This window comes from Trachemys scripta, chromosome 8 (assembly GCF_013100865.1).
Source record: "Trachemys scripta elegans isolate TJP31775 chromosome 8, CAS_Tse_1.0, whole genome shotgun sequence".
NCBI lineage: Eukaryota > Metazoa > Chordata > Testudines > Emydidae > Trachemys > Trachemys scripta.
In genome coordinates, this window is record NC_048305.1 from 75,329,752 (window position 1) to 75,355,133 (window position 25,382).

The 25,382-nt window shown below is 43.8% G+C and overlaps 2 protein-coding genes across 4 annotated transcripts in view; one reads left to right on the forward strand and one right to left on the reverse strand.

Moving 5' to 3' along the window:
• CCDC18 (coiled-coil domain containing 18) overlaps positions 1-4,370 on the reverse strand; it is a 70,601-nt gene extending 66,231 nt beyond the window's left edge. Inside the window, exons 1-2 of one of the 3 annotated variants that reach the window (XM_034779546.1) lie at positions 4,183-4,370; positions 641-794 (exon numbers count right to left, since the gene is read on the reverse strand). In XM_034779546.1, the coding sequence (XP_034635437.1) occupies positions 641-777 (137 nt within the window). In that variant the 5' untranslated portion in view covers positions 778-794; positions 4,183-4,370. Of the gene's footprint in view, positions 1-640; positions 795-4,156 lie in introns of all 3 variants that reach the window. The other 2 variants (XM_034779544.1, XM_034779545.1) reach the window with 2 other exon arrangements.
• A 286-nt stretch (positions 4,371-4,656) lies between these two features.
• On the forward strand, positions 4,657-17,437 carry TMED5 (transmembrane p24 trafficking protein 5). Its single transcript, XM_034779236.1, has 4 exons — positions 4,657-5,012; positions 7,919-8,016; positions 9,042-9,219; positions 13,385-17,437. The coding sequence occupies exons 1-4, from the start codon at positions 4,833-4,835 to the stop codon at positions 13,601-13,603; spliced, it is 675 nt and encodes a 224-aa protein (XP_034635127.1). The 5' UTR covers positions 4,657-4,832; the 3' UTR covers positions 13,604-17,437.
• The last annotated feature ends 7,945 nt before the right edge of the window (positions 17,438-25,382 follow it).

Below are 25,382 nucleotides of genomic sequence, written 5' to 3' on the forward strand. Positions count from 1 at the left end.
GCCCGGGAGGCTCGCCCCCAGCAATGCTCTGGGCAGCGGAGCTGTGAGCTCCTGGGGCAGCGCAGCTGTAGAGCCCGGCCTGATCCGGTCCTCTGTGCTGCGTGGTGGAGGCTGAGGTGGCGGTAGCGTGGCTGTAGCGGTGGTGAGGCTGAGGTGGCTGTAGCGCCGCCAGCCACCAGTGCTCCAGGCAGTGCAGTAAGGGGGCAGGGGAGCGGATGGTGGTCGGGGGGGGGGGGAGAGAAAGGGGGTTGAATGGGGGCAGGGATCCCGGGAGGCAGTCAGGAAGGAGGGGGGGGTTGGATGAGGGGGCAGTCAGGGGCAGGGGTTCTGGAGGCAGTCAGGGGACAGAGAGAAGGGGTGGTTGGATGGGGAAGGAGTCCCAGGGGGGCTGTCAGGAATGAGAGGAGGGGTTGGATGGGGTGGTGGGGGTCTGGGGATGGTCAGAGGACAGGGAACAGGGTGGGTTGGATGGGGCAGGAGTCCTAGGGTGGGCAGATAGGAGGTGGGGGCCAAGCCACAACCCCCTCCCCAACCAGCCCTCCATACAATTTACGAAACCCGATGCAGCCCTCAAGCCAAAAAGTTTGCCTGTCCCTCAATTAAGGCCTAGTTCTCTTCTTGTTTTTAAATACACACATACCTGGAAAGCTCTTCCCCTAGATTTTGTAGATTTCTCTCGGTTTTCCTCAGTTGATTCCTTAATGCCTCTACATTTGCAAGCAAGAGTTCCTCATCATCATCATCTTTTTTATGGTAAATCCATAAGTTGGATTCCATTGGTACTCTACATTTGTCTAAAATAAGTTTATAATACTAAAATTTAGTTTAACAGCATTGTATACTATTTCTAGAAAGTAGCAGATATTTTTTCAACATTTTAAAAGGTTTTATGTATGTTTGTTTTCCTTACATACATGCAAAGTCTCACTTATTGCCTCCTTTCATACCAATAAAAACTTGAAAGCATAGCTATATACAATTGCTTTTACTTGGCTATTTCTTTATTCTCTTTGTTAACAAATATATTTGTGTTTTAATAAGCATATCTTTCCTATGCCTGAGAAGTCACGGGAATAAGCATACAAATAGCTGAAGAATAGGTTTATTTTCTATAAAAGAAATAGAATAGGAATAGTACAGAATGAAGAACTGGCTTATTTATGATCTATAAAATATGTACTGTTGATAGTCATTAGGCACATCTGCTCTTTTCAATTAAAGAAACACTGCACAATAGAAATAAATATTTAACTGTCAGTGCATCTCACTTACTTAAGAAAGGCCTGAGTGAACATGGACACTGCGAGGTGCCCTAATTTTTTTTTGATCCAAGGCAGAAGTGAATTTCAGAACCTAGACCTCCCATATAGAAAACACAATGCCCTGAGCTCTCACAATTCAGATGGGAGACCATTAGCAAGTTAGCAACTACTTTCAATGGTCAGAATGTTACACAAGGAGAGAATCATCTAAAAAGATAGCCAGAACCCAAACCACATAGGAGTTTATAAGTGAAGACCCATGCATTACATTGAGACCAGAAAAAAAAACTGATAGCAAGTACAGTCTACACAGTACAGTTGTTGTGTGTCTCTCATGCAAGTATATTTAACGATGCTTTTATCACCCAGGTACCACCACACCTAACACCACCACTATGGAACAAGATGTCATATTCTCCACTAGCTGAAGTTTCCATGTGATCTTCAATAGTAGCCCCACACAGAGTGCACCAGTGTAGTCCAGGGCAAAATGAGGTCCCCATCTCAAAAGGAAAGACTGTTCCCTTGGAGACAGATTCAGCTACTGCTGCTACTTAAATTTTAGGATCAAGAGGACCCCCACCTTGTGAACTGAATTAACAATAAGCAAACATAATCCTGTAACAGAAGGAGCAGATTATTACATCTTCCTCCTTCTCTAGTTGGATCTTGTGCCAGCAACACTTCAATCATGCCTGGACTGAGCTTCATGTGAAAGTGGAATTACATTTAAGCAATGTTCACTCCCAAATCTGCTAGCAGTATCTAAATACATGTTCTCACCTAACCTGTTAGTAAGCAAATAGGCACAACTCCCAGTAAAATCAATGGGATTTCTTTGGTTTACAGCATGGACTTGTGACTCACAGTTCAAATACAGCCCAGATTAGCTGTTTGATGGCCTACACTTAATGAGTTCTTCAGCTAATGGACAGTTATCCTTATCACAAACATCACCTTTAACCATTGCTGCAAAGAGCACTGAATGGGTATAGGGGACTGAACTCTCATCTCACCCTTAAAGTGGCTACTCCCAGTCAGGCTCAAGACACATTGGCAGGGAATTCTGGGGAGAGGGGCCTTCACTCTCCCCTATTCCAATAGGCTTGCACATTTCACCAGCGAGCGTGCTCAGTGCTACTACATGTGCACACAGATTACACAGGCGAACAGAAGCAGGTGGGTGAGGAGGAAGAAAGCTTTATTCATACAAGTATCAGCAACAGAGAGGAGAGAAACGTTCTTGCACAGTGCTGGCTGTTGCTTGAGTTTCCAATGACCTCTTTTCAGATCAGATTAGCACTTGGTTTTTCACACAAAGACTTTGTTTTAATTTGGCCTGGTGCTTTCTTTACCCTTGTGTCCTGTCCCTTATCTTCTGCTCCCAGTGCCAGCCCTGCCTCTAGGACTGAACCCCTCCTACCCAGCCCATAGAGATTTTTTTAAGCACAAGATCACTTTTTGAATTTAAGTGCAACCCAGGATCTATCCTGCCCCTTCCCTGAGGCCCTGCCTCGCTCCCTCCATCCCCTCCTCCCTCCATCGTTCGCTCGCACACCCTCACTCACAGTTTCACCGGGCTGGGGCAGGGGTTTCAGGAGGGGGTGCGGGCTCTGGGCTGGGGCTAAGCGGTTTGGAGTGTGGAGGGGGCTCCGGGCTGAGCCTGGGGCAGGGGGGCAGGGCAGGATGAGGGGGTGCAAGCTCTGGGAGGAAGTTTGGGTGCAGGAAGGGGCTCTGGGATGGGGCAGGAGGTTGGGGTGTGGGAGGGGGCTTGGGTTGCAGGCTCCGGGATGGGGCTAAAGGCTGGGACAGGGGGTTGGGGTGTGGGCTCCCATTGGGTGGTACTTATCTCAGGCAGCAGGGCTAAGGCAGGCTCCCTGCCTGTTCTGCCCCCACGCCACTCCTGGAAGCTGCCAGCACATCCCTGGGGGGATCAGGCACATATCTCAGTGTGCTGCCCCTCCCTGCAGGCACCATCCCCGCAGCTCCCATTGGCCGCAGTTCCCCATTCCCGGCCAATGGGAGCTGCAGGGGTGGTACCTACAGGCAGGAGCTGCGCATGGAGACCCCTTACGCCCATCATGCAGGGATATGCTAGTCGCTTCTGGGAGCGGTGCAGGGTACGGGCAGGCAGAGAGCCTGCCTTGGCCCGGCCGGACTTTTAGGCCGGAGACTGTGATTGATCGGTTGGTGACCACTGCGTAGGTTTACCACCTTTCAAATGCAAAAAACCCAGCACCCCCACTACAAGGCAAGCCTGCTGCAACCTCAACCCCCAACCACCCCTGCAACCCCCGCTTCAGCAGCCACTTATAGTATCTAAAGAGATTACACATAAATAAGACTGAGAAGATCCCAGTCTCCTCACTCTAGCTAACTCAAACCCTCTCTCTCTCTCTCACACACACACACACGCGGTGGGCTTGCGTGTTGGTGGGCCCACAGCTACAGTATTCTCAACAATCACCATCTGTTATCGCTTAAACTGCAGAAGTGGGAACACTGCAGCATCTTTAGCTGGACACCTGGACTTTTAACATGAGCTATCGCAGTGTATTGTGCTAATAATGCCAATCTTTCCACCCACGGAAAAAGCCCTGCAGATGACATTATTTTTCGGGCAAATCCATTAAAAACCCAGCCAAGCCAGTCAGATACCAGCCGGAAACCTATCCCGGCCACGGGGAACAGCACTTCGCGTTGCTCAGCAACGCGGCTCTCCACTTCCCAGTACAGCCCCCGGCTAGGCGGGAGCAAGAGCGGCGCCGCCGCCGGCCCTGCCTGGGATCCCGCCGAGCCGGGCTGGCTCTGTCCCCTCAGAACTGCCGCAGAGTGAGACCCGGGCCCACCTTGCGGGAGCTCCGTGACCGTGCAGCCCAGAGCCCCCCGCCTACCTTCCCCCAAGTAAGGGGGTTGGCACCGCCAGGAAAGCCCCTGTAGAGCAGCTTCTTCGCGCACCCCCTCGGGGCGCGCAGCTGATCTCTATCGAGGGTACTTCGCGCTCTAAAGCTGTCCCGAAAGGCGCCCCGTCTGCGCCCGTTCGTTCGAACTGCGCGGGCCGTTGAATTCCAGACACAGCAACAGCCCCAATTCTCCTACTACGCATGCGCATTTCACTGTCCCGTCCCCCTACCTTTTCCTCCCCTCTTGGCCCCCTGGGAATGGTAGTCTGATGTCTGGGCACATCCGCCCACTGCTACCGGAATCGAACTACATTTCCCACCATACCCCGGAAAATGAACGTTCGGGGCAGTCCCTGAAGAAAATCACCCCTTCCTTTTCCTATTGGCAGCGCAATACCTTCTTCCCCGCTGCTGGAGCATTATGGGGCGGTGGAGGTGTGTGCACTAGCAGGGCGATGCTGAGAACGCTTCCGGGGCGTGGCTGCTGCTATGCCATTGGGCTGGGGGCGCGGGCTGCTGCTCCTCCCCAGGGCAGGCTGCTCTCGCCCGCAGCCAGCCCGCTGGCGCTCTGACAGGCTGGAGTCATCCGTGTCCGTGAGAACATCCTGTTCCTGTCGGCCGGGCAGAGCCGGAGCGCGCCGTGCCAGGCCCAGCACTGCCCGCGGGGATGGGGACAGCGTCCCGCCTGCTCCTCCTTCTCCACAACCTGCTGCTGCTGCTGCCGCCCGGCGCCTTCGGATTCGCTTCCTCCCTGGACAGCGACTTCACCTTCACGCTGCCCGCCGGCCGCAAGGAGTGCTTCTTCCAGCCCATGCGGCACGGGGCCTCGCTGGAGGTCGAGTACCAGGTGAGGGGACCTGGCTCGGGGCTAGCGACAGTGGGCGGAGCCGGCCCTGCATCCTCCGCTGCGCGCGTGGCGGAGAGCCGCTTTCCCGCCCGGCCTTCTCGATGTGCCGCCGTCGCTGCAGCAGCCTCCCGCGGCGCCAGGCAGGAGCGGGCCCTGCCCGCATGCACAGCCGGCCGGCTGAGCAGGGCTGGGTGCTCTCGCAGCGCGGCCTGTAGAGGCCACCTGGCTCCATTGTCAGGAAGATTTATTAGCCGGGCACAAAGCTCGTTCCGGGACCGCGCACCCCAGCGATTGGCAGTAACGGGAAGGGGGAACGCAGGAGTTTTCCTGCCTGTCACTGAAGTTACTCAGTGCGCTGGGTGGGCAAATAGGCCTGGGAAAGGCAGAGTGAACAGTGAGGTTCAGCCTAGGGTTTTATCCCTCCAGGATTGTCCTGGAGTCTGTAGGAGTTAAAGACTATATCATGAGATGAAACTTCCAGGAATAAGTCCAGTCAAAACTGGCAACCCTAGTTCAGCGATCTCAGGTGCGTCTGGAAACCAACCCCCACCACAGGATGGAAACTTTTGGCCAAGGGGCAAAATCATGGAAAATGCTAGATGGGCCTCTAATGTCCACATAGGACTGCCAGGAGCTCAGGTTCAAATGTTATGCAAAAGATCCTCACACAGCACACTTCCCCACCTAACTATGTCTGTCTTCCAGATTTTGAAGGACCAAGCAGATGGTAGCAGGCAGGCAAAAAGTTAAGGTCCGTTTTATGCTGATGAGGCAATTATGTTTGGAGGTCAGACTAGATTATTGTGGTCCCTTCTGACCTTAAAGTCTGAGTCTAAAAGTTTGTTGTTGCAAAACAATGATAGGGTCTGTTTTAGGCAGCAGATTGGGATCTATAGTCCAGCAGAGTTAAAATAAGTAATCTGCTTCCTGCAATTCCATGCGAATATGTAGTGTTCTCTGTTCTCGCTCCATTTCTATTGTTTTTTTTTTTTTCTCCCCCCAGCTGTCTGTATGATCACCTTTATAACTTGCCAGTCACTGGTTGTATACTAAATTACCTGTTGACTTATATAATGCCTGCATCTGTAGCTTTCACTCTATGCATCCGAAGAAGTGAGGTTTTTACTCACGAAAGCTTATGCCCAAATAAATCTGTTAGTCTTTAAGGTGCCACCAGACTCTTTGTTGTTTCTGTTGACTTATAGGGTCTGTTTACACAACAGATTTTTACCATGTTTGCAACTAGGTTCTAACTAACACGGTTGACTCCTTACACACTGTTTATGTCCACCCACAACTCACCAGTAGATAATTCCTAACTGTGTGGTTGTGCCATCTTTTAACCTTACTGTCACACAAATGCCAGGCTGCAATTCAGGCTACCACAATTCTTCTGTATAGATAGGACTGCTTATTTTTAATTATTCGCAAACTCTCCTATATACAAAGGTACATTGAAATGTGAAAAAACTCACACAATCCTCTCACCTGCCTTCAGATTTCTATATTTTTTCAGATGCACTGACACAATAAATGGATAAAGGACAAGAATAGTTTCTTTCTGACTGAAATTCCCCAAAGACATGTTCACAATATAGTAAAACAATATGAAATTGAGAGTCTGATACAGTGTACTCAGATCATATTGCTACTGTATATCAAAGTTAAATCACTACTTATCTCTTCATTCTTGTCATCTTTTTCCTTAATTATTTTCTTCCTCTTCCCTTTCAGTAAACCTCCAATCTTGCACCTACTGAGGTCATTGCAAGTTTTGCCATTGACTTCAGTAGGAGCAGGATTGGGTCCTGAGTGAGGAAGGCCTAGTCTGCACTTAAAAGTTTTACCAGTTTAACTATTTTGAGTAAAGATGTCGTTTTTTGTTTTGTTTGGGTTTTTTTTTTTTTGTAAACCAAAATAGTTATGATAAAAGCCCTAGTATGGACCAGTAAAAAGATAACTTATACCAGTATATTTATTTTCCTTCTCATGTGGGAATAGCTATATCAGTATAAAGAGCACCTTTATACCAATATAACTGCATTCATACTGGTATAGTTAAAGCAGTACAACTTTTTAGTGTTGACAAGCTCAAAGGGTTTGATCCTGTGACTGCTAAATGCCTTCAATTCCTTTTAACTTTAATGAGAGATAAGAATGCTCAGCATCTTGCTGGATTGGGATCCTAAATCTGCAGTATTTCCCGACAGGCAGAAAACCACTGGAATCCCCTTTTCTATGGCTGTAACTAGCGTGGTGAGTGGGCATGTCTCCTGCACTACAAACTCTGATCCTCCAACAACAAAGCCCTTAGAATGTTTCTACATGAGTTGAAACCTTGTTAGACAGAACCATCTTTAAATACTATTCTTGTTAGAAAAGTTCTAGGTGTGATCTATATTATAAAGCCTTATCTACACTGAGATTTTACTTAAAATTTCCTACCATTTAACCAACACTGGTACAGCTCCACCAGTGATATCTATAATGGAAGTGCTACTGTAGACCATGTGCTGGCATTCTTACTACCATGCTTTCTAAGCCTGCTCAGAGCAGTTCAAGGTGACACAGTGAATAAATATCCTGCAATGCCTTGTCTATACTAGTTTTCCCACTGTTACCACCATTGGTAGAATTGCATTAGAGAAAGCAATAATAGAAAGTGTTAGGAAAAAGCTCAGTTTATTCCTTTCCTAACGTGATTAGTCATGACTATACTGGAATTTGAAACTGTGTAGCATCTTTCTGGCAAAAACCTGGTTCTAGGTAACTTGGTTTGAACTCTAGGGTAGATGAATTCACCCTTTAAATTCTCCCAGTATCGATTCCTTTATGTAAAGTGTTTCTTTTCAACAACTCAGACAAGAGTGTGGGTTTTTTTGTTGTTTTTTTTGCTGACTTTACAGGTTTTAGACGGAGCAGGATTAGATGTTGACTTTTACTTGGAATCTCCAAAAGGTGAAATCCTAGTTTTTCATCAGAGAAAATCAGATGGAGTCCACACGTAAGTCTAAAATCTCCAAACTTGAAACTCAGTATTATATACAGCAGTATTATAGTTGCTTCAAACAAATACAAAACTTAGAATTGAGTATTTTAAATCATAGTTCTTAACAGTTGTAAAAACTGGTTGTATTGTTAACCTAAATCACTCCTTGAATGTAGAATATAAGAAACTTGTTAGCTTGATAAATGCTTGATAAATTCACATGCTTGTTGTTTAATTTTTATATTATAGGCTTTTTTACAAAGTAGCTTGAGCACACAAATATTTCATATATAAGTACTCTTAATTTTGTATTAGTCTATTAATACTTCATAGATAGGTTCCTCCAGGAGTGAAGGATGTTTGACTTGCCATGGTCTGTTTATTGGCAGTCAACAGCCAAGCACTCCCTATTGTGGAGTTCCAAAAGGTCTTTGTGCCAGGGTATTTTCTCTGTACTAAAGTAAACTGTTCGCTATTTCAAGTAATCGTTTATTTGGCATACTGGCAGTCTGATCTCTTTCCAGGGTTTGTTTTTGTTTTTTAAATAATAATACCAAATTTACTTTCTCAAATATTTGGGGCTAATATTGATACAATTAACATTAACTTCAGTGGAGCAGGGACCATTTGTAAAGATGAAGATTCTATCCCCTCTGCTCCTTTTGCAGCCAGTGGTCAATTTAAACTTTTTAAAGGTATTTCTATTTTCCATAGCTAGAAGTGGCTGCTGTCTTATTTTTAAAAGTGGTTGTGAGCATTAAGCTTTCAAGCTTTAATTTTTAAAAAATAAAGTGAAGGAAAGCTACTACTCATCATACTAAGATTTAACATTATCTGAGTTTGCTTTCTTACATGTAATTTCTGGTTGTGCTATATCATTCCCTAGTGTGTCCCTGCATTTCATTTATGCATAACATATCTAATTATTTCTGTTTGCATAACTGTCATAATCACATAAGGAAGAATATTTAAAAATGTAAGTTTAGAGCCAACATTAAAAATACATCTTTAAACTACAGTGTATGTTTGCTCATATACAGGGTGGAAACAGAAGATGGAGATTACATGTTCTGCTTTGACAACACATTCAGCACCATTTCAGAGAAGGTGATTTTCTTTGAATTGATCCTAGATAACATGGGAGAAGGAGAACTAGAGGACTGGAAGAAGTACATTACAGGCACAGACCTGTTGGATATGAAACTTGAAGATATTCTGGTAAGTATTGTGCTCTACAGCATCAGATGGTTAAGGTCTGAGTATCTGAAAAACTCATATAATCATTCTGCCATGGGAATATGCCTTAGTCTTGTTCTATGTGAGGGCCTGAGCAGCTGGGAAACGGTGTGATCAGCTGTGCTCCTCATAGGACATTATGTTCACTCTGTCCCATATTGAGGGGAGCCTGTGGTTAAAGAGCAGCATTGGGAATTAAAAGATCTGGATTCTAGTTCCAGCTCTGCCATGGATTTCCTGTGTGGCCCACGGCAAGTGATTTAACCTCACTGGTTATGTCTACACTGCAGTTAGACCCCTATGGCTGGCCCGTGCTAGCTGACTCAGGCTAAGAGGCTGTTTAATTGTGGTGCAGGTGTTTGGACTCAGGCTGGAGTCTAGGCTCTCAGACCCTGTGAGGTGGGAGGGTCCCAGCACTTGGACTGCAGCCTGAGTCCAAACGTCTACACCACAATTAACAGTCCCTTAGCCTGAACCCTGCGGGCCCAACTCAGCTGGCTTGGGCCAGCCACGGATGTCTAATTGCAGTGTAGACATACTCTTAAGTGTCTCTTTCATCTGTGAGTAATAACTATCATAGGGGAGCTTCGAGTCTTTGCTCAATGTGATTTAATAAGTTCCTTGGATGAAAGGCATTAAAGTACAAAATATTACTATTGTTATTAAAACAGAATGTGTGTGTGTGTGTATATGTATGGTGGCAGGTTTTTTCGTTATTTTGTGTCTGTGCTTATGGTGAATCATAAGGTTTATTTTTGACCTAAAGCAATTAACTTGGTGTTCATGTACATATAGAATTTGGGATCAAGCTCATTTTGAGCGAGCACGTGACTTGAAGGCACAAACAAAATAATAAATCTGACCCATTTGGTAATTATATATACACACAAATGTAAAGTGGCCATCTCCTCTTCTTCATAAGATAAGCAAACATATTCCCTAGAGGAACAGCAGTAGTGCAACTGCTGTACATCTCAGTGGTGGTTGCGTTTCAGTGATGGGCAAAGCGATTACTACCTACCACTTACTGCATAACGTAGTATGAGGCTAAATTAGCTGATATTTGTAAAGCGGTTGGATGATAATTTCTGTATAAATGCATATTATCATCATTCTTAGGCAGGAAAGAGAGAGGGGAAGAGAAGTGATCAAACTCGCGTGCATATAAGCCAGCCCCTATTCCCAAAAGTTGCCCTGAAATGTTGACAAATTTCTCTGCTTATATATGTCTATATACACAGTACTCTTGTTTTTCTTCCATCTGGTCTTTTGGTTAATCACAAAGTATATGCAGTCCTCAGTCTGCCAGAGGATAAATCAGTTTTGCATATTGTTTCATCTAAAGAATCTTCTGTAGCCCTGAGGATTCTTCTACTGGTACGCATCCACTACCCTGCCACATGAGGCCCAACACAATTTTCTTCCTTCCAACTGAGAGATTGAATGGGAAATCTTTCAGTGTGCGTTTATGCCTCACCTTGCACAGTTGGAAGGGACTGTGTATCCAGTAGTCTGAGTCCTTTCACTGGCCCTCTGCCTCCTCTTCTCCCCACCATGAGAATGGAGACATGGTTTGTTTGTCCCCTATAGCTAAACGGTGGTAATACTCCTCTCCCAGGGCTACTCTGCTTAGTCTCTGTGGTAGCATCAGAAGCACTTGTTGGATATATCCTTTGATGTGTCTCATAATTATGCTATTGGGTAACTCTTGTTCTCATCCTGGTTTAGTGCCCTAGTCACTATATAGCATAATGGGAATAAATAGCAATTGACAAAGATGGGGAAAGAGGGAATAAGTAAAGCTTTAAGATAACATACTTCTAAACAGTGGCTGAGCACTCAACCTTGGAGGGATGCAGATGAGAGTTGAGGGAGAGCAGTGTTAATCCACCAGTCGAGCTAATGAGCATGGTATTTTGTTAATGGTGAAATACAATGAAGTCAACTACAGGGAGTGGCTTCTGTAGTTGGTTGAATTGGGAAAGACATTATGCTATGCACACACTATGTCCCTAGGCATTGAGAAATTACCTGGGAGGGATACTATTTTCAGGATACTATTGGAAATGTTTCTGTGTCAGTGGCTGGCCCTCATGACTGCCCAACTATCCTTCTGATACTCCTTCTCTCCCTCCCTCCCTCCCCCCAGCGGCAACTCATAAGCACACTTGAGTCAGCCTGCTCCTAGTTTGAAATCAGAATAACTGAAAATCCTAACTCCGGGCACTCCATACATCATTTGCTTTAAGTGGTCTCACTAAAACCACATACTGGCTATCTCCACTGCCTGCATCCCAGTCATAGCCTTTTCCACCTCCCTAGCAACAGCATTCAGTTCACTGTAGGTGTAGAAGCTTGCACTCATTGCTGTGCCAATTTTTTCATACTATTGTATAAGTTCCTCTACACAAATTTTGAAGCAAATACTGAGTCCTGGACAATAAGGCTATGCCTGTGCTTGTTTCAGTAATCTTAGCAGGCTACAATACTGAGTCCTGAACTTACTGAGTTAGAGAAAATAGAGGCCTGCCAAAAAAGCAGAATCAGCATGCACTAAAAATGTATTTACATACCATCTGCTGTCCCACAGACTATTCATCCATGTAGAAAATGATCTACTTTGTTTATCAGGTCCTATTTCCTATAATACATGAAAAAACAGATCTTTTTCCTAACACAAACCAACACTTCATAGAATGTTTAAGATGCCAAATTCTTTCTGTATTTATTTTAAATACATTTTAAAATATTGAAAATTAGATTATCCTTCACTTCCCAACAGAAGTTAAAGATTATAATTAGAAATATTAACTCTTAATTTCTAAAGGAGGATAAAGAAGCAGAGGGGGGGTGTTAATGCCAACAACTTTTACAAGCAGAAAATAGAATCTGAGTTCATGTTCAGACAGTCTGCCAGTCCTCCTTTTTAAACTGGGGGCCATACAAATACATAGGAGAAAACAGTCAACAGAATAAGCAGTGAAAGAACACTCTCAAGAAATAGTTACCTATTACCTGAACATAGTTTGACTGTGTCAATAGGTGCTTTATAAATCAATAAAAAAACAACATTATATGCTAATGCTAGCTCATTTTGGGTTAAAGGGTATCTTGGTCAGATAATCCAGCTGAAAACAGTTAGCTTTGTTTTGCAGTCCAGTAGTGCAGAATGGAACTGTTCATGAGCCATCTGATACAGATAATGGACCACTGGGATATCTTAAAGCTACAGATTTGCAATGATGCTGGTTTGAAGCTGTACATTGTGAAATGACTTGACTAATTTTGATTATTAAATCTAAATATAGCAGTTTTGGTTTATGTCCATCTAGTTCTACACAAAGTAGAGTGCTGGTTTAGAAAATGTAATCTAAACTTTCAGAGGCCAACAGTGTGGTGTCTTTCCTTTAATATTGTAGTTGCCATATCAGATACTTGCTTGACACAGTACATTATAATTTTTTTAAATAATTAATGGAGATATCCCATCTCCTAGAACTGGAAGGGACCTTAAAAGGTCATCTAGTCCAGCCCCCTGCCTTCACTAGCAGGACCAAGTACTGATTTTGTCCCAGATCCCCAAGTGGCCCCCTCAAGGATTGAACTCACAACCCTGGGTTTAGCAGGCCAATGCTCAAACCACTGAGCTATCCCTCCCCCCCCATAGGTCATTAGATAGAGGGCTGTTTGAGCACCTCATCTTTGGACTTCATGTCCCACATGGGTCTAACATAGCCCAGATTTGTTTACCTTTAGGGCATTCTGCTCTAAGTGTCTCTTTGTTCAGCGGGTGGGGTCTTCTTTTGTTAAATAGTTGTGGATTCTTTTTAATTGATTTGTTAAGATGATCAGAGCCTGGGATAAATATTATGTATTTAAATTCAAACACATGAAAATAAACACAATAAGGCTAACAAAAAATAATGAAAAGTTCATAATGTGTAACATTCATAAGTGAAGTAACGGTCACCTAACTGCAAAATGAAAAAGTGGTAGTGACACATGCACAAATAAAAACCAGCAATGTGAATGATAGTGTTTTTTAAAGTGAGAAGTGTGATATGTACTGATATTAGCAGAAAATGTACTTCTGTTTCCTTCCAAATGATTTTACAGTCTAAAAAACCACTATTCTGTTCCTTACCAGGAATCCATCAACAATGTCAAAGCCAGGTTAAGCAAAAGCCTCCAGATTCAGACGCTGCTCAGAGCATTTGAAGCTCGTGATCGAAATATACAAGAAAGCAACTTTGACACAGTGAATTTTTGGTCCATGGTCAACTTGGGAGTCATGGTGGTGGTTTCAGCTGTTCAGGTTTACATGCTGAAAAGTCTTTTTGAAGATAAGAGGAAAAGTAGAACTTAACAGCTAGTGTGATCATAGCAATAACCAGAGAGGAGGGGAAAATGGAATAAACTGCTACAGCAAGAGAGACCTGTTACCTTGCCACTTGTTTTGAATAGACATCATAATCAGGTTCTTGATTCACATGTTACTAGCATGAACAGAATACCTTTCCCCTGTCCTTCCATCTCTGCAAGCATTACTAACAGTCTTACTGGTGTGTCTATTTGTTGGCTTGTTGCATTTGTAATGACGCTTACTAGATTATGCATAACACCGAATGGTGTATCAAATGCAAGCCAATGTTAATACCTGCCATAGTCATCTTTTCATGGTCACTTAAACCTTTTTATGTCTGCCTAAATAATTTGGGCATTTTTTTTTTTTACAATTTTTTAAATAAGCATTGAGAAAAGTTACAGATGTGCCAAAGGATTGAGGCCCACCTATGTAGGCTATAGCTATTGTCAGTTCTCTATAAATGTAAATGTATAAAATTTCCTTGAGTCTTTATTGTACAGCATAATACAGAAACACTGGGTTAACATTTGTGAAGTGGTTAAAATGAGAAGTTATTTTTTCACTTTTATATATATCAGCACTTTAAAGAGACAGTTAATGTAAAATTTAGTCAATTTATAAACTAATTAAAAGTAGCATCAGGCACTATACCTGTCCAAGTCCTCCTGCCAGTTGTTGTGATTGTACAATCCCATTTTCCTGTTTAGTTGGTTGTTGCTGTGTGAAAGGTCCACTGGAACAGTGAAATTGACCACACAAAATAACAGTCAGATGCACAAAATAAAATGGAATTATTTAATCTTTAGTTATTGTAATCTTGGATATCATAACAGTAGATACATTCAGACAGAAGTGAGGTTTTTTTCAGATGACAGTCTTCCTTTAATAGTTTTTAGGTAAAATTGTTTGGAAACATTAACGTGACATTAAATGTTTATAGACTTCCAGAATTCTTTCTATATTACTAATTTTGCTAAGATGTTTTGCTCCTTGAGGTCAAGCAGGGTTATGCCACAATTTGTAGCAGTTCACGAACTTCAGAGCTAAAGTTGTTCAGCTAAACCCTCCCCACAACAAAACCCCAACAAATCCGTCATCACGTAACTATTTCCATTCTACTCCTATGAGCTCTCCTATTAAATTAATGGGACTACTTGCATAAATAAAACAAACTGGAGTTGGCCCTAAATTTTGAGATTTGCAGCATGAACTGATTATGCAAGGTAATGCTCAATCATAGAAGCAGTTTGCTATCTTTCTCAATAAAAAGGCAGATGGCTTGCATCAAACCTAGCATTTCTTTCTGCCGAGGGAGTGGAAAAATACATGTCTCATCTGTGCATGTGTCTCCTTTTGTTATAACCTTAGTATTTTAGAGTGCAGTTTTTAAGTATTTTGTAATCAGCCTAGATTCAAGCCAAGTGCCAAGCCCGTAAAAGTGTCCATAGAAATTGTATTAGCTCTGAAAGTCCATGTTAAGACTGCTAGGGCTGTACCACTGTTCACATCAGCTGTCTTTAAAAAAGATTTAAAACATTTGTTCCAGCCTAGGTAAACAAGTGTACTGCCTGTATTTGAACTTGGTGTTAAGAATTAAAACACTACAACTAGACTGTCTGCTTTGTGAGCACATCGAACTGAAGGTCATTATGCTGGAGGGCCCAGCATTATCCCCCTAGAAGAGGATGGGAAAACATTTTTCAGTGCACTGACTCATTAAAATGCAGTCATTGTGCCATTTTTCTCTAGCAGGGGCTATCATAGAGATTACACTTTAGTTTCAATTTCAGATGTATGAATGAAGCCTAGCAATAACCCTTTTAAATTATTGCTTTAAAAAAAAATTTTTTTAAAAGGTGCTGCTGACTATGACTTCAGGGGCTGCTGTACCTCCCCTCTATTAGTCTGGGTACATAATACAGTAAAATGTCATTCAATGGGCAAGTTAGTGATAGAAAGGTCTAAGGGAGGTGTCAATTGATCTGTAAAAATTTGCAGAATCATAATTTCAAGGTGCTACCCTCTGTGGTGTGGCAGGGAGGATTAATTGTTGGTCCCCTCCCAGCTCCTCCGATTGGTGGACATTTTGATCATAGTGTCATTGGAAATGGGTCAAGTTGGGAATCACTTTACAGCAGTTATGTGAAATACCGTGCGCTTCCAATCAATCCTGCAGCTCATCAAATGCTTGTGTGCAAAGACCGGATGCTCACCATCGCAAATGTTTGGCCAGCAGCCTGCCTTGTACAGAGATGTGTGAGAGTGGCACAGACAAGGATCAGTGTGATATGTCTAGCAGTGCTGTCCTAGACTGAGACAACACTGATGGTGACTTTGAGGAATAAATGTTTTCAGTTATAAGTGTCAAGGCTAGATTCTTTAGGATTACCAAAGATCAATCTCTACTTAAGCAATGCATCCCTGTGTTAAAGCATAAATTAAAAAAACAGTGATTTTTTAAAAACATTTTCTCACATATATATATCTACCTAATTATTCTAGGTTTGTCATGTTGATACCATTGTGTTCGTGAGAGAAAGGGCTTTCAAACAATACCCAACCTGTAATCCATTTCAAATGACTTGGTATTATTAAAATTCCACCAAGTGTGGGGGTGTATCAGGTCCTTCCTGCCATGTTGCAGAGGGTGACACCCTTGAACTTACGAGCCTGGAGATTTTTACAAATTGAATTACACCATCCTTACCTTCCTATCATTAACTTGTCCACAGAATTACACATGCTCCTATACAGTATTGGATACATCTGGTTCTCACCCTTTCCAGACTACTATACTCCCGAAGCCCAAGCCCTGCCACCCAAGGCTGAAACATGTAACTTAGCTGTGTGAGGCCCTGGACAATTGCCCTGCTTGCCACCCCTTAACGTCAGCCCTGCACTTGCAACTCCCCTAAGCCTATGCTATGATCCCAGGTTGAGAAACGGATGTAGATGAGTTAACGTATCTCCAGAAGATCTCTGCGTACTCCCAGGGGTACATGTATCCCTGGTTGGGAACCATGGGATACGTCATTCTTCTGGGTAGGACTCCCTTCAGAACAAGTTACCTCCTCTCCCTTAATTGATGAGTGGGGCAGTGGTGAGCAGCATGGGGTATTCCATTTCTCCAGGGACTTAATGCCCTATACCTAAAGTAGATGCAGAGCAGGGACAAGTGGTAAAAAGATCTATAGGCCTGATCTAAAGCTCATTGAAGGCATTCTGTGGAATGGCTCCCGCTGACTTCAGTAGGCTTTGGCTCAGGCTTTTTTGAGTACAGGCAGACCCCCATTCCTAGAGCTCTGTCCTTTTAATAGAAGACAGAAGTGATACAGCCTTAAATGTAGTACCACAAATGTGATGCTATACCACAGCTGTGAAATGCTGCATTCTTTCCATGAAGCTGTGACTAAAAAGTCTACCTCTGATGTTAGGCTACTGTATTCTTGCTCTTAGCTCGGTTATTAGAACAGCCCTTACTACTGTAACTTCTCCATAACAAAAAGTTTTAAACAGAGGATATACTATAGATGCAGCTGTATGAGATTTTGTCAACTGAAAAATATTTATCAGTGGCCATCAAGGGTGAAGGATATGGTGTTCAAACTTAGACGCAATAAATGATTGTTTTTAATGGGATATTGGAGTAAATTGTTCTTGTGTTTTGTATAAAAGGTACAAATCAAATATTAACTGAAATAAGGAAAACAAATCTAGTGTGTAAGATGAATTGTTTTTAATTCTGTGCTAAGTAATAAATGGTTAACTTCTGTGGATGTTGAATAAAATTATATGCCAGAAGCAGAGATTTTACAATAAATAAGGCTAAACTTGTTTTTATGCACTCTAATTATAACACTTCATCTTTGCATACTCTACCCTAAGGGCTTGATCCTTTAAAGGGCTAAGCACCCACAGTTCCTACTGACTTCAACAGGATTTGAAGGTGCACAACAGGTCACATGACTGCTCAGTATCTTGCAGGATAGAGCCATAAAAAGAGCAAGCACTGTAACATAGCCTGATAGTGTAGCATGCACCAAAGCTTCATGACTTCCACAATGTCACAAAGCAAGTCATTCAAAGACTGAATTTCCAAAACTTCTTGTTCTTTTAAGAGATCAGGTTTCACTTGATAACCGTAAATGGTAACACCTGTAAATTCAGTTTAATGGTAAAAGGATTAGGAATGAAACCTGTGCAAAAGATTATAATAATTTATTTTCAAGTAAGATCAATTGACCTTTGAGTTTCTGCCTTGCTTGAAATATATACCACATTTCTTCTCCAGTGTATAATATTCCCTTGTGACATTTCTTTCCTTAAGAGAGGTCTCCTCCAAATTTAGTGGTGAAATTCTGCTCTCAGTTACCCTAGTACAGAAGCAAACTGACAGTGACCACAACTCCAGAGTTACAATGGTGTGAGATCAGAATTTGACCCCTGCCTTCTAATTCTTTAAACAGTAGGGGTGGAAGCTTAGTTTTGAACCTACGCCATTTACAAATCCCTATTGTAGTCATGCTTAAAGCTTTAAATATTTACATCTTAATTAACGTTAATCTTCCACATATGCATGTGACTGAATAGTAGGAGCAACACTATTTTTTTCATAAAAGACTAGGGTATCATACCCTGCACAATGAAAGCAAGCCTATGTTGTGAAAGGAAAGTTGCCAGGTGTGTGTGTGAATTTCATCCTGCCTCTGGAACACAAAATTCGCCCAATATTTTAGGGGAAAGGAAAGTGAAAAAATGCAATCTATTTTTGGAACTCTAAGCTTTCAGTACTACGTGTAAGGAGGATAGAATAGGGTTTAGGAAAGATAGTATGTGCAATCTTAAGGAAATTATGGTAAGGTTCATAAATGCTACTGCAATTGGCTTAGTCTAGTTTCAAGATTGCTACCAGACAAAACACAGTTAAGAACCAGCGTAACTAAATGATTCTGTAATACAGTGGTCATGGAGGTTACACAATGTGTCTCAATTATTGCAAGATACAGTCTCACTTTGACAAACTATTACATTACACAACCATAATCCATGCCAACAGAAATAATCTCTGACCTTTTATTCTGTTCCCCGGCCATGAAAGAATGCAGAAACATCCTGACATGAGCTAGGAATTTGCATGTGACAAAGTATTTTCTCTCTTCAAAAAGGGGCAATATAGCATTTACTATCTGTTGTGGAAATGCCTCTCCTACTGTTCTAGCTTCTCTTTACCATGAGCTTGTATGCATGCAAAAGCAGGCAATTCTCCATCTGTTAAATACTTATTGCCAAGTTTCAGGGGATGTGTGTTATAGACTTAACTGGGTGGACTTAGTAAGACAAAAAGGGCTACATATTTAAAGTCTGCAAAGACAATTATGAGACTGTATTCAAGAACAAATGTTTTATACCTCCATAAAGCAACCTGCCTCTCTTCTAGGGAGAAGTGGGCGGAGCCAGGGGGAGATGACAAAGGAGCTCTGGATTCCCAGTTGAGCTGTTAAAAGTCAGATTTCTAATGAAGAGCTGAATCCCACAGTTCTTATTCAGGCAAAACTCCTGGTGTTTTGGATCAAAACAGGATCAAATTCTGCAGTCCTCACTCAATCAACATTAAACATTTAAACATTCAATTAAATCAATTTGAAATATTTAAATGTTTAATGTTGATTGAGTGAGGACTGCAGAATTTGATCCTATGTGATCATAAAAAAAATCAGCAGGCCATACAGCAGCAGGACTAGGCCAGCTTTTGGGAGGGACGGGAGGAAGATATTAATCCAATTTTCTAATTATTTGCAAGAATAAATAAGCTTCTGAAATCACACTCAGTGTCTAGCAGAAAGCAACTGAAAAGAGGTTGGTGGTTCGTTAGTAGATATCACTAGAACACATGGCCATTGACTAAAGGATTTCATAGAAACCTAAAGATTATTTAAAAGAAAGTAATAGTTAAAAACCACCATAATCTACCAGAGGCAAAAAACTACTCTCCTTTCTCAAGAGCATTAGGTAACTTGCTTTAGATCCTGGCAGGCTCATTCAACCATTCCCTTCCATGGATGGGGCCTCGTTACCCAGCCTCTTCTATAGTGCCATGCCTGTAGATACATCCTGTTATACATTCACATGTAGTGTTAATGGGAGCAGGCCTCTAATCTGCTGGTCTGGAAAATGCTACTGGTCTTTGCTTATGGAAACAAAAACCTAAGATGCACCTTTAAATATCTAAAATCCTAGACTATTAAGGATTTAATGGACTGTATGAACAAAGGGCCTGTATCCTGCCAGGTCAGTTACACAAGCCAAATCAGGATTCTTGTCCACAGTCAAATTGCTTGCTTTATACAATGTAAAGTGTAAGATCCCTGTCTATGGATGCAATACGTTCCCAAGAGGAGAGAGGAAAATCTCACATATATCCTCTCTCTAAAATGTTTTCCAAAAGAATAAATTCTTCCAGTAGTCTCTACATATTTCTAGTTGTGAGAGTGGTGCCACAAGGTACTGAGCTGTGGAATCCTCTAGACTACAGTGTCCACTGGGGTCATTTGACCCTCCCCTTCCCTCACAGAGGGTATGACAAGGGAACAGCTCCACTTGTTCCCCATTCTTTCTTAACTGCAAAGAACAACAAGCTTGGATCACATGCTGTGTCCTCAAGTCTTCCCTCATTTGCTGTTTCCTTTCTTCTGTAGCTCTTTTTATTTTTAGTTAGATTGCCTGTAAGTACAGGTTTCTCTAGTAGTAAAAACAAAGGAAAAATCATGCCCATCTGGCACAGGCAGAGTCTGGAAACACGGGTAGCAGAGGGGCTCCTCAAGCCCGATCAACTAAATCTGGCAATGTGCAAGTCCAGCATAGATTCTGAACATCCACTAACTTAATGCCAACACCACTGTCTCCAAAATGGAAAAGGACAATAATCAGAGGACTATTCCCCACAGACTAGGTCGGGCTTTTCTCCATAGACCTATACAGGATCTGAAAACCCATAGTCTACAAACAAAACCTGTAGAGTTTGCAGGTCCTGACTGAGCATGTTCCATCCCAGGGCTCTAGGGCAGAGCAGAACTTTTCCTGCAATTGCTTCTGGCAGTTGCCAAAGGCCACTGTGGCACTGAGCACCATAAGCGAGAGCACTGAAACTCTCTCTCCTGGGCTTTCAGTGCCCACAATGCTAGTGTCCAGGACAGGTGGAGCAGCAGGAAGAAGCTTGACAGGAATACAGAGGCGAGCAGCATAGAGAAAGGTAGATTGAAACCAGAGCTGGAGAGGAGGAAAGGGAGACAGGAGCCAACATAGAGGAGGACTCCTTGGACTGGAACTGGACATTGGCAAGGGTGGCAGAGGAGACCTCAAAATTAGACAAAAGTGGTGGGGGCAGGGGGACGACCCAGGGCTGGGGAAGGCAGGGGAAAGACTGGGGATGCAGATATAGAATAAGACTAAAGGCATAAAGAACTTCTTGGGAGCTCTGAGGACTTACAAAGTCTGGAGGGGATCATCCTTGGGATGTGGGACGGCATGGGGGGGGGGAAGAGAGAGAGAGAGAGAGACGGGCAGATGGGACAGAGGTGGAAAGTCTAAACACTTCCCTTCAGAACTTGGAATTGTACCCAGGATTCTCCTTATTAAAAATATCAATGAATATTAAGACAGTATTCACTCACCACAGAAATCTTCTTCATTGGATACCTGGGCTGAGCAAGACTTCCAAGTAGTGCCTCTCTTTCGTTTCTATTTGCTTGGCCATCTGAAATCCTGTCCACGTTAAAGACATACCACTATATTAAACATCAGGATTTGATCCATTGTGTATGTAATAAACACTGGAGTATTTTTGCTAACTAATTTGCTTTTGTAGTGATACTATACAAGTAATTTTACATATTTTAATATTTCATAACTTTATAAATGTCTGCCATTCCATAGCAGCTGATTTTGAGGATTCCATTTTCCAGATGCCAACAATAATCCACTAATCTATCAGCTATCAATTGCCTTAAATTGCCTGCCTAGTGAGCTTCTCCTCAGAAGGAATATAAAGCACTGAGAACATCTGAAGTAACTGAACTAACATTTAACTTCTTGCCCATCAGTTAAAAGAAAAAAAAAAATCCTCATCAAGCTACTGATTAACTTCAGTAGACATTTGCAGGCTGATGGTGTCACAAAGAGGCAGAGGCAAACTAGGAGTAGAATCCCAGTAGAATTAATATATTTACATATTTACTATTAAGGTACTATGTGATATTGTTAGATACAGTAATTAGCAGTGAGTTCAGGCAACTAAAATTAATAAACTATTCTAATGAAAAAATGTATACATAAAAGGGAAGTCAACCTAAAATTTGTATCTAACTTTGGGCAATATACTGTAGGCTGGTGTCGCAGTTACAGGGCTACCTGCACCTCGGCCCTCCGACTGCATCCCTTCAGATGTCAAGCCTTGTGCCTCTACCTTGCCTGGGGTAGAATTCCACAATTCTCCTACTCTTAGACTGGGCCCCTGACTACCAGAACTCTATATCATCCATTCCTACCCTGCAGATCCTATTGAGTTCAGTCACCTGTGGTTCTTCCCTTTGGTGGCCTGAGACCAATGGTGCACAGTGATCAGTCAGCCTTCTAAAAAACAAAGTACTGATTAATTTACAGCAGGAACAAAGCATTGAGAGAAGCAGGATTTTAAAACAGTCTATGCACGTCTATCTTGCCTAAAGGCTTATCATCCAAGTCAGAGTTTCTCACAAGCCTATGGCTTATCAGGCTGAGACAGTTAAGGCACAGCAGTTCCATGTGCACAATATCATATCTGACCACCTTTGACTGCCCCAACCTGCTGGATCAGGCACCCACTTTGCAGCTGAGTGAACTGGAGATGGTCTTTCAGTGTGAGACAGAGCAAGACTTAAAGTCATGATGTTTAGGTTTGTAGCTAAGCATCTTAACCATTCAGCTACCACCCCTCTGCCCCTTAATAGTAACCTAGGAAGGCCTAACTTCTTTACACACTCACAGCAGATTGTGTTTCAGTTTAACTCCCACCTCTCAAGAGAGGATTCCCTTTCAGAGCTGCTAGAGTTCTTTTGATCTCTGGTGTGCATAGGCCATTTGCCATCCTGGCCGTGATTCTTAACAACTCTCAAGCCATTGCTGTGAAGTGGCTGATCTTGAACCATTCTTTCCTTTCCTGTTGGTTTTCCCCAACAGCCCCCTATTGCATTAAAATATATTCATAAACATCCCAAAACTACAGGTATTCATATACCTACATGCAGTATTCATAAATTATCACAGAGCAGCTCCAAATCCATCATAGGGCAATGCTATATATGTCTCTACCTTTATTGTAGAGTTCATCGTACAATACAGGAGTTAATTCTAAATAGTTATGACTGTTACTCAACCTGGGACTAGTATAATTTATGTATGCATAGATTAAAAATTGATTTACAGAGGCATAGTTGGGCATAAGCATATGTCTGTTCTCTAAGATTTCAATTCAAGTTTTGCATTCACAGTTTATTTTTGTAGCAAAGAAAGAACGGTTACTTACCTTCTATAACTGTTGTTCTTCGAGATGTGTTGTTCACGACCATTACACACTACGTGTGCGCGCACCGCGTGCACAGACATCGGAAACTTTTTCCCTTAGCGGCTCCCGTCGGGTCGGCAGGGCCCCCCCCCTCCCGCCAGAGCGGCGCCCCGCTCTAGGGTATATATATCCCTGCAGACCCGACCCCTTCGGTTCCTTCTTGCCGGAGACTCCGACAGAGGGGAAGGAGGATGGGAAGTGTAATGGACGTGAACAACACATCTCGAAGAACAACAGTTACAGAAGGTAAGTAACCGTTCTTTCTTCGAGTGATTGTTCACGTCCATTACACATTAGGTGACTCACAAGCTTACCATTGGAAGTGGGTAGGAGTCAAGGTACAACTGATTGTAGCACAGCCCGTCCAACCACTGCGTCCTCTCTGGCCTGATGGTGGATCGCGTAGTGGGCTGTGAACGTATGCACGGACGACCAGGTGGCCGCTTTACAGATTTCCTGGATAGGAACCTGCGCCAAGAAGGCCGCCGAGGACGCTTGGGCCCTAGTCAAGTGAGCCCGGATCTCTGGGGCCGGTACGTTGGCGAGCTCATAACACGTGCGTATACAATGCACAATCCATGCTGACAAGCGTTGTGTCGAGATAGGCAGGCCTCTCATACGTTCCGCAACAGCAACAAACAGCTGAGGTGTTCTGCGGAACGACCTGGTCTGCTCCAGATAAAACGCCAATGCCCTCCGAACATCGAGGGTATGCAGGCTGCGGTGGCTAGGGTCCGCATGGGGCTTAGGGAAGAACACCGGTAGACAAATGTCCTGTCCCATGTGAAACTGCGAGACCACTTTTGGAAGGAATTTGGGGTGCGGCCTCAGTTGCACCTTATACTTATGGAAAACTGTATAAGGGGGTTCTGAAGTGAGGGCCCTCAATTCCGATACCCTCCTGGCCGATGTGATGGCCACGAGAAACGCCACCTTCCACGAGAGGTGCATGAGAGCAAGCGGCTAGGGGTTCAAAGGGAGGCCCCATGAGCTTAGTCAGGACTAGGTTCAGACTCCACGCAGGGACTGGTGGGCGCGAGTAGGGAAACACCCTCTCCAGCCCCTTGAGGAATCGAGCTACTGTGGGGTTGGAGAACACTGACACTCCCAACTTCCCCGGATGGAACGCCGATATGGCAGCCAAATGCACTTTAATCGAGGCGGGGGCGAGCCCCTGATGCTTGAGGTGCAGTAAGTAGTCCAGGATCGATGGAACTGAGGCTTGCAGAGGCTGTATGTGCTGAGGCTTGCACCAGTGGGAGAACCTCTTCCATTTAGCCAGGTAGGTCGCTCTTGTGGAGGGCTTCCTACTACCAAGGAGAATTTGCTGTACCTGGTGAGAGCACCTGTGTTCCGCATCGTTCAGCCAGAGAGATACCACGCCGTGAGATGTAGCGACAATAGGTTCGGGTGGAGCAGGCGACCCCTGTCCTGTGTGACTAGGTTGCAATGGAGGGGGAGGGTAATCGGGTCAGCTATGGACAATTCCAGCAGGGTCGTGAACCAATGCTGTCGTGGCCACGCCGGGGCGATGAGGATGATTGTCGCCTTGTCCCTGCGGGTCTTGAGGAGGACCTTGTGGATGAGCAGGAATGGAGGGAAGGCATACCTCAGGCTCCCTCCCCACGGAATCGCGAAGACATCTGCCAACAATCCCGGGCTGAGGTTCTGGAAAGAGCAAAACTGAGGGCATTGCCTGTTGTCCTTGGTGGCTAAAAGATCCACCCGGGGAAAACCCCACCTCCGGAAGATTGAATGCAGGACGTCCTGCCTCAAAGCCCATTCGTGCATGTGGTAGGATCGGCTGAGGCGGTCCGCTAACCTGTTTTGGATCCCTGGGAGATACGTTGCGATAAGATGGACCGCATGGGCTATACAGAAGTCCCATAGATGGAGTGCCTTGCGACAGAGGAGAGAGGACCGAGACCCGCCCTGCTTGTTTATATAGAACATGGCAGTAGTGTTGTCCGTCAGAACTGCCATGCTGTGACCTTCTATGGTGGCGTGGAAGGTCTGACAGGCGAGGCAAACCACCCTCAGCTCCTTCAGATTGATGTGAAGCAACCTGTCTTCCCTGGACCACAACCCTTGGGTCCGCAGTTCCCCCAGGTGCGCCCCCCAACCCAGGTCCAATGCATCTGTTACTAACATCAGAGTGGGTTGTGGGGCAGCGAAGGGGAT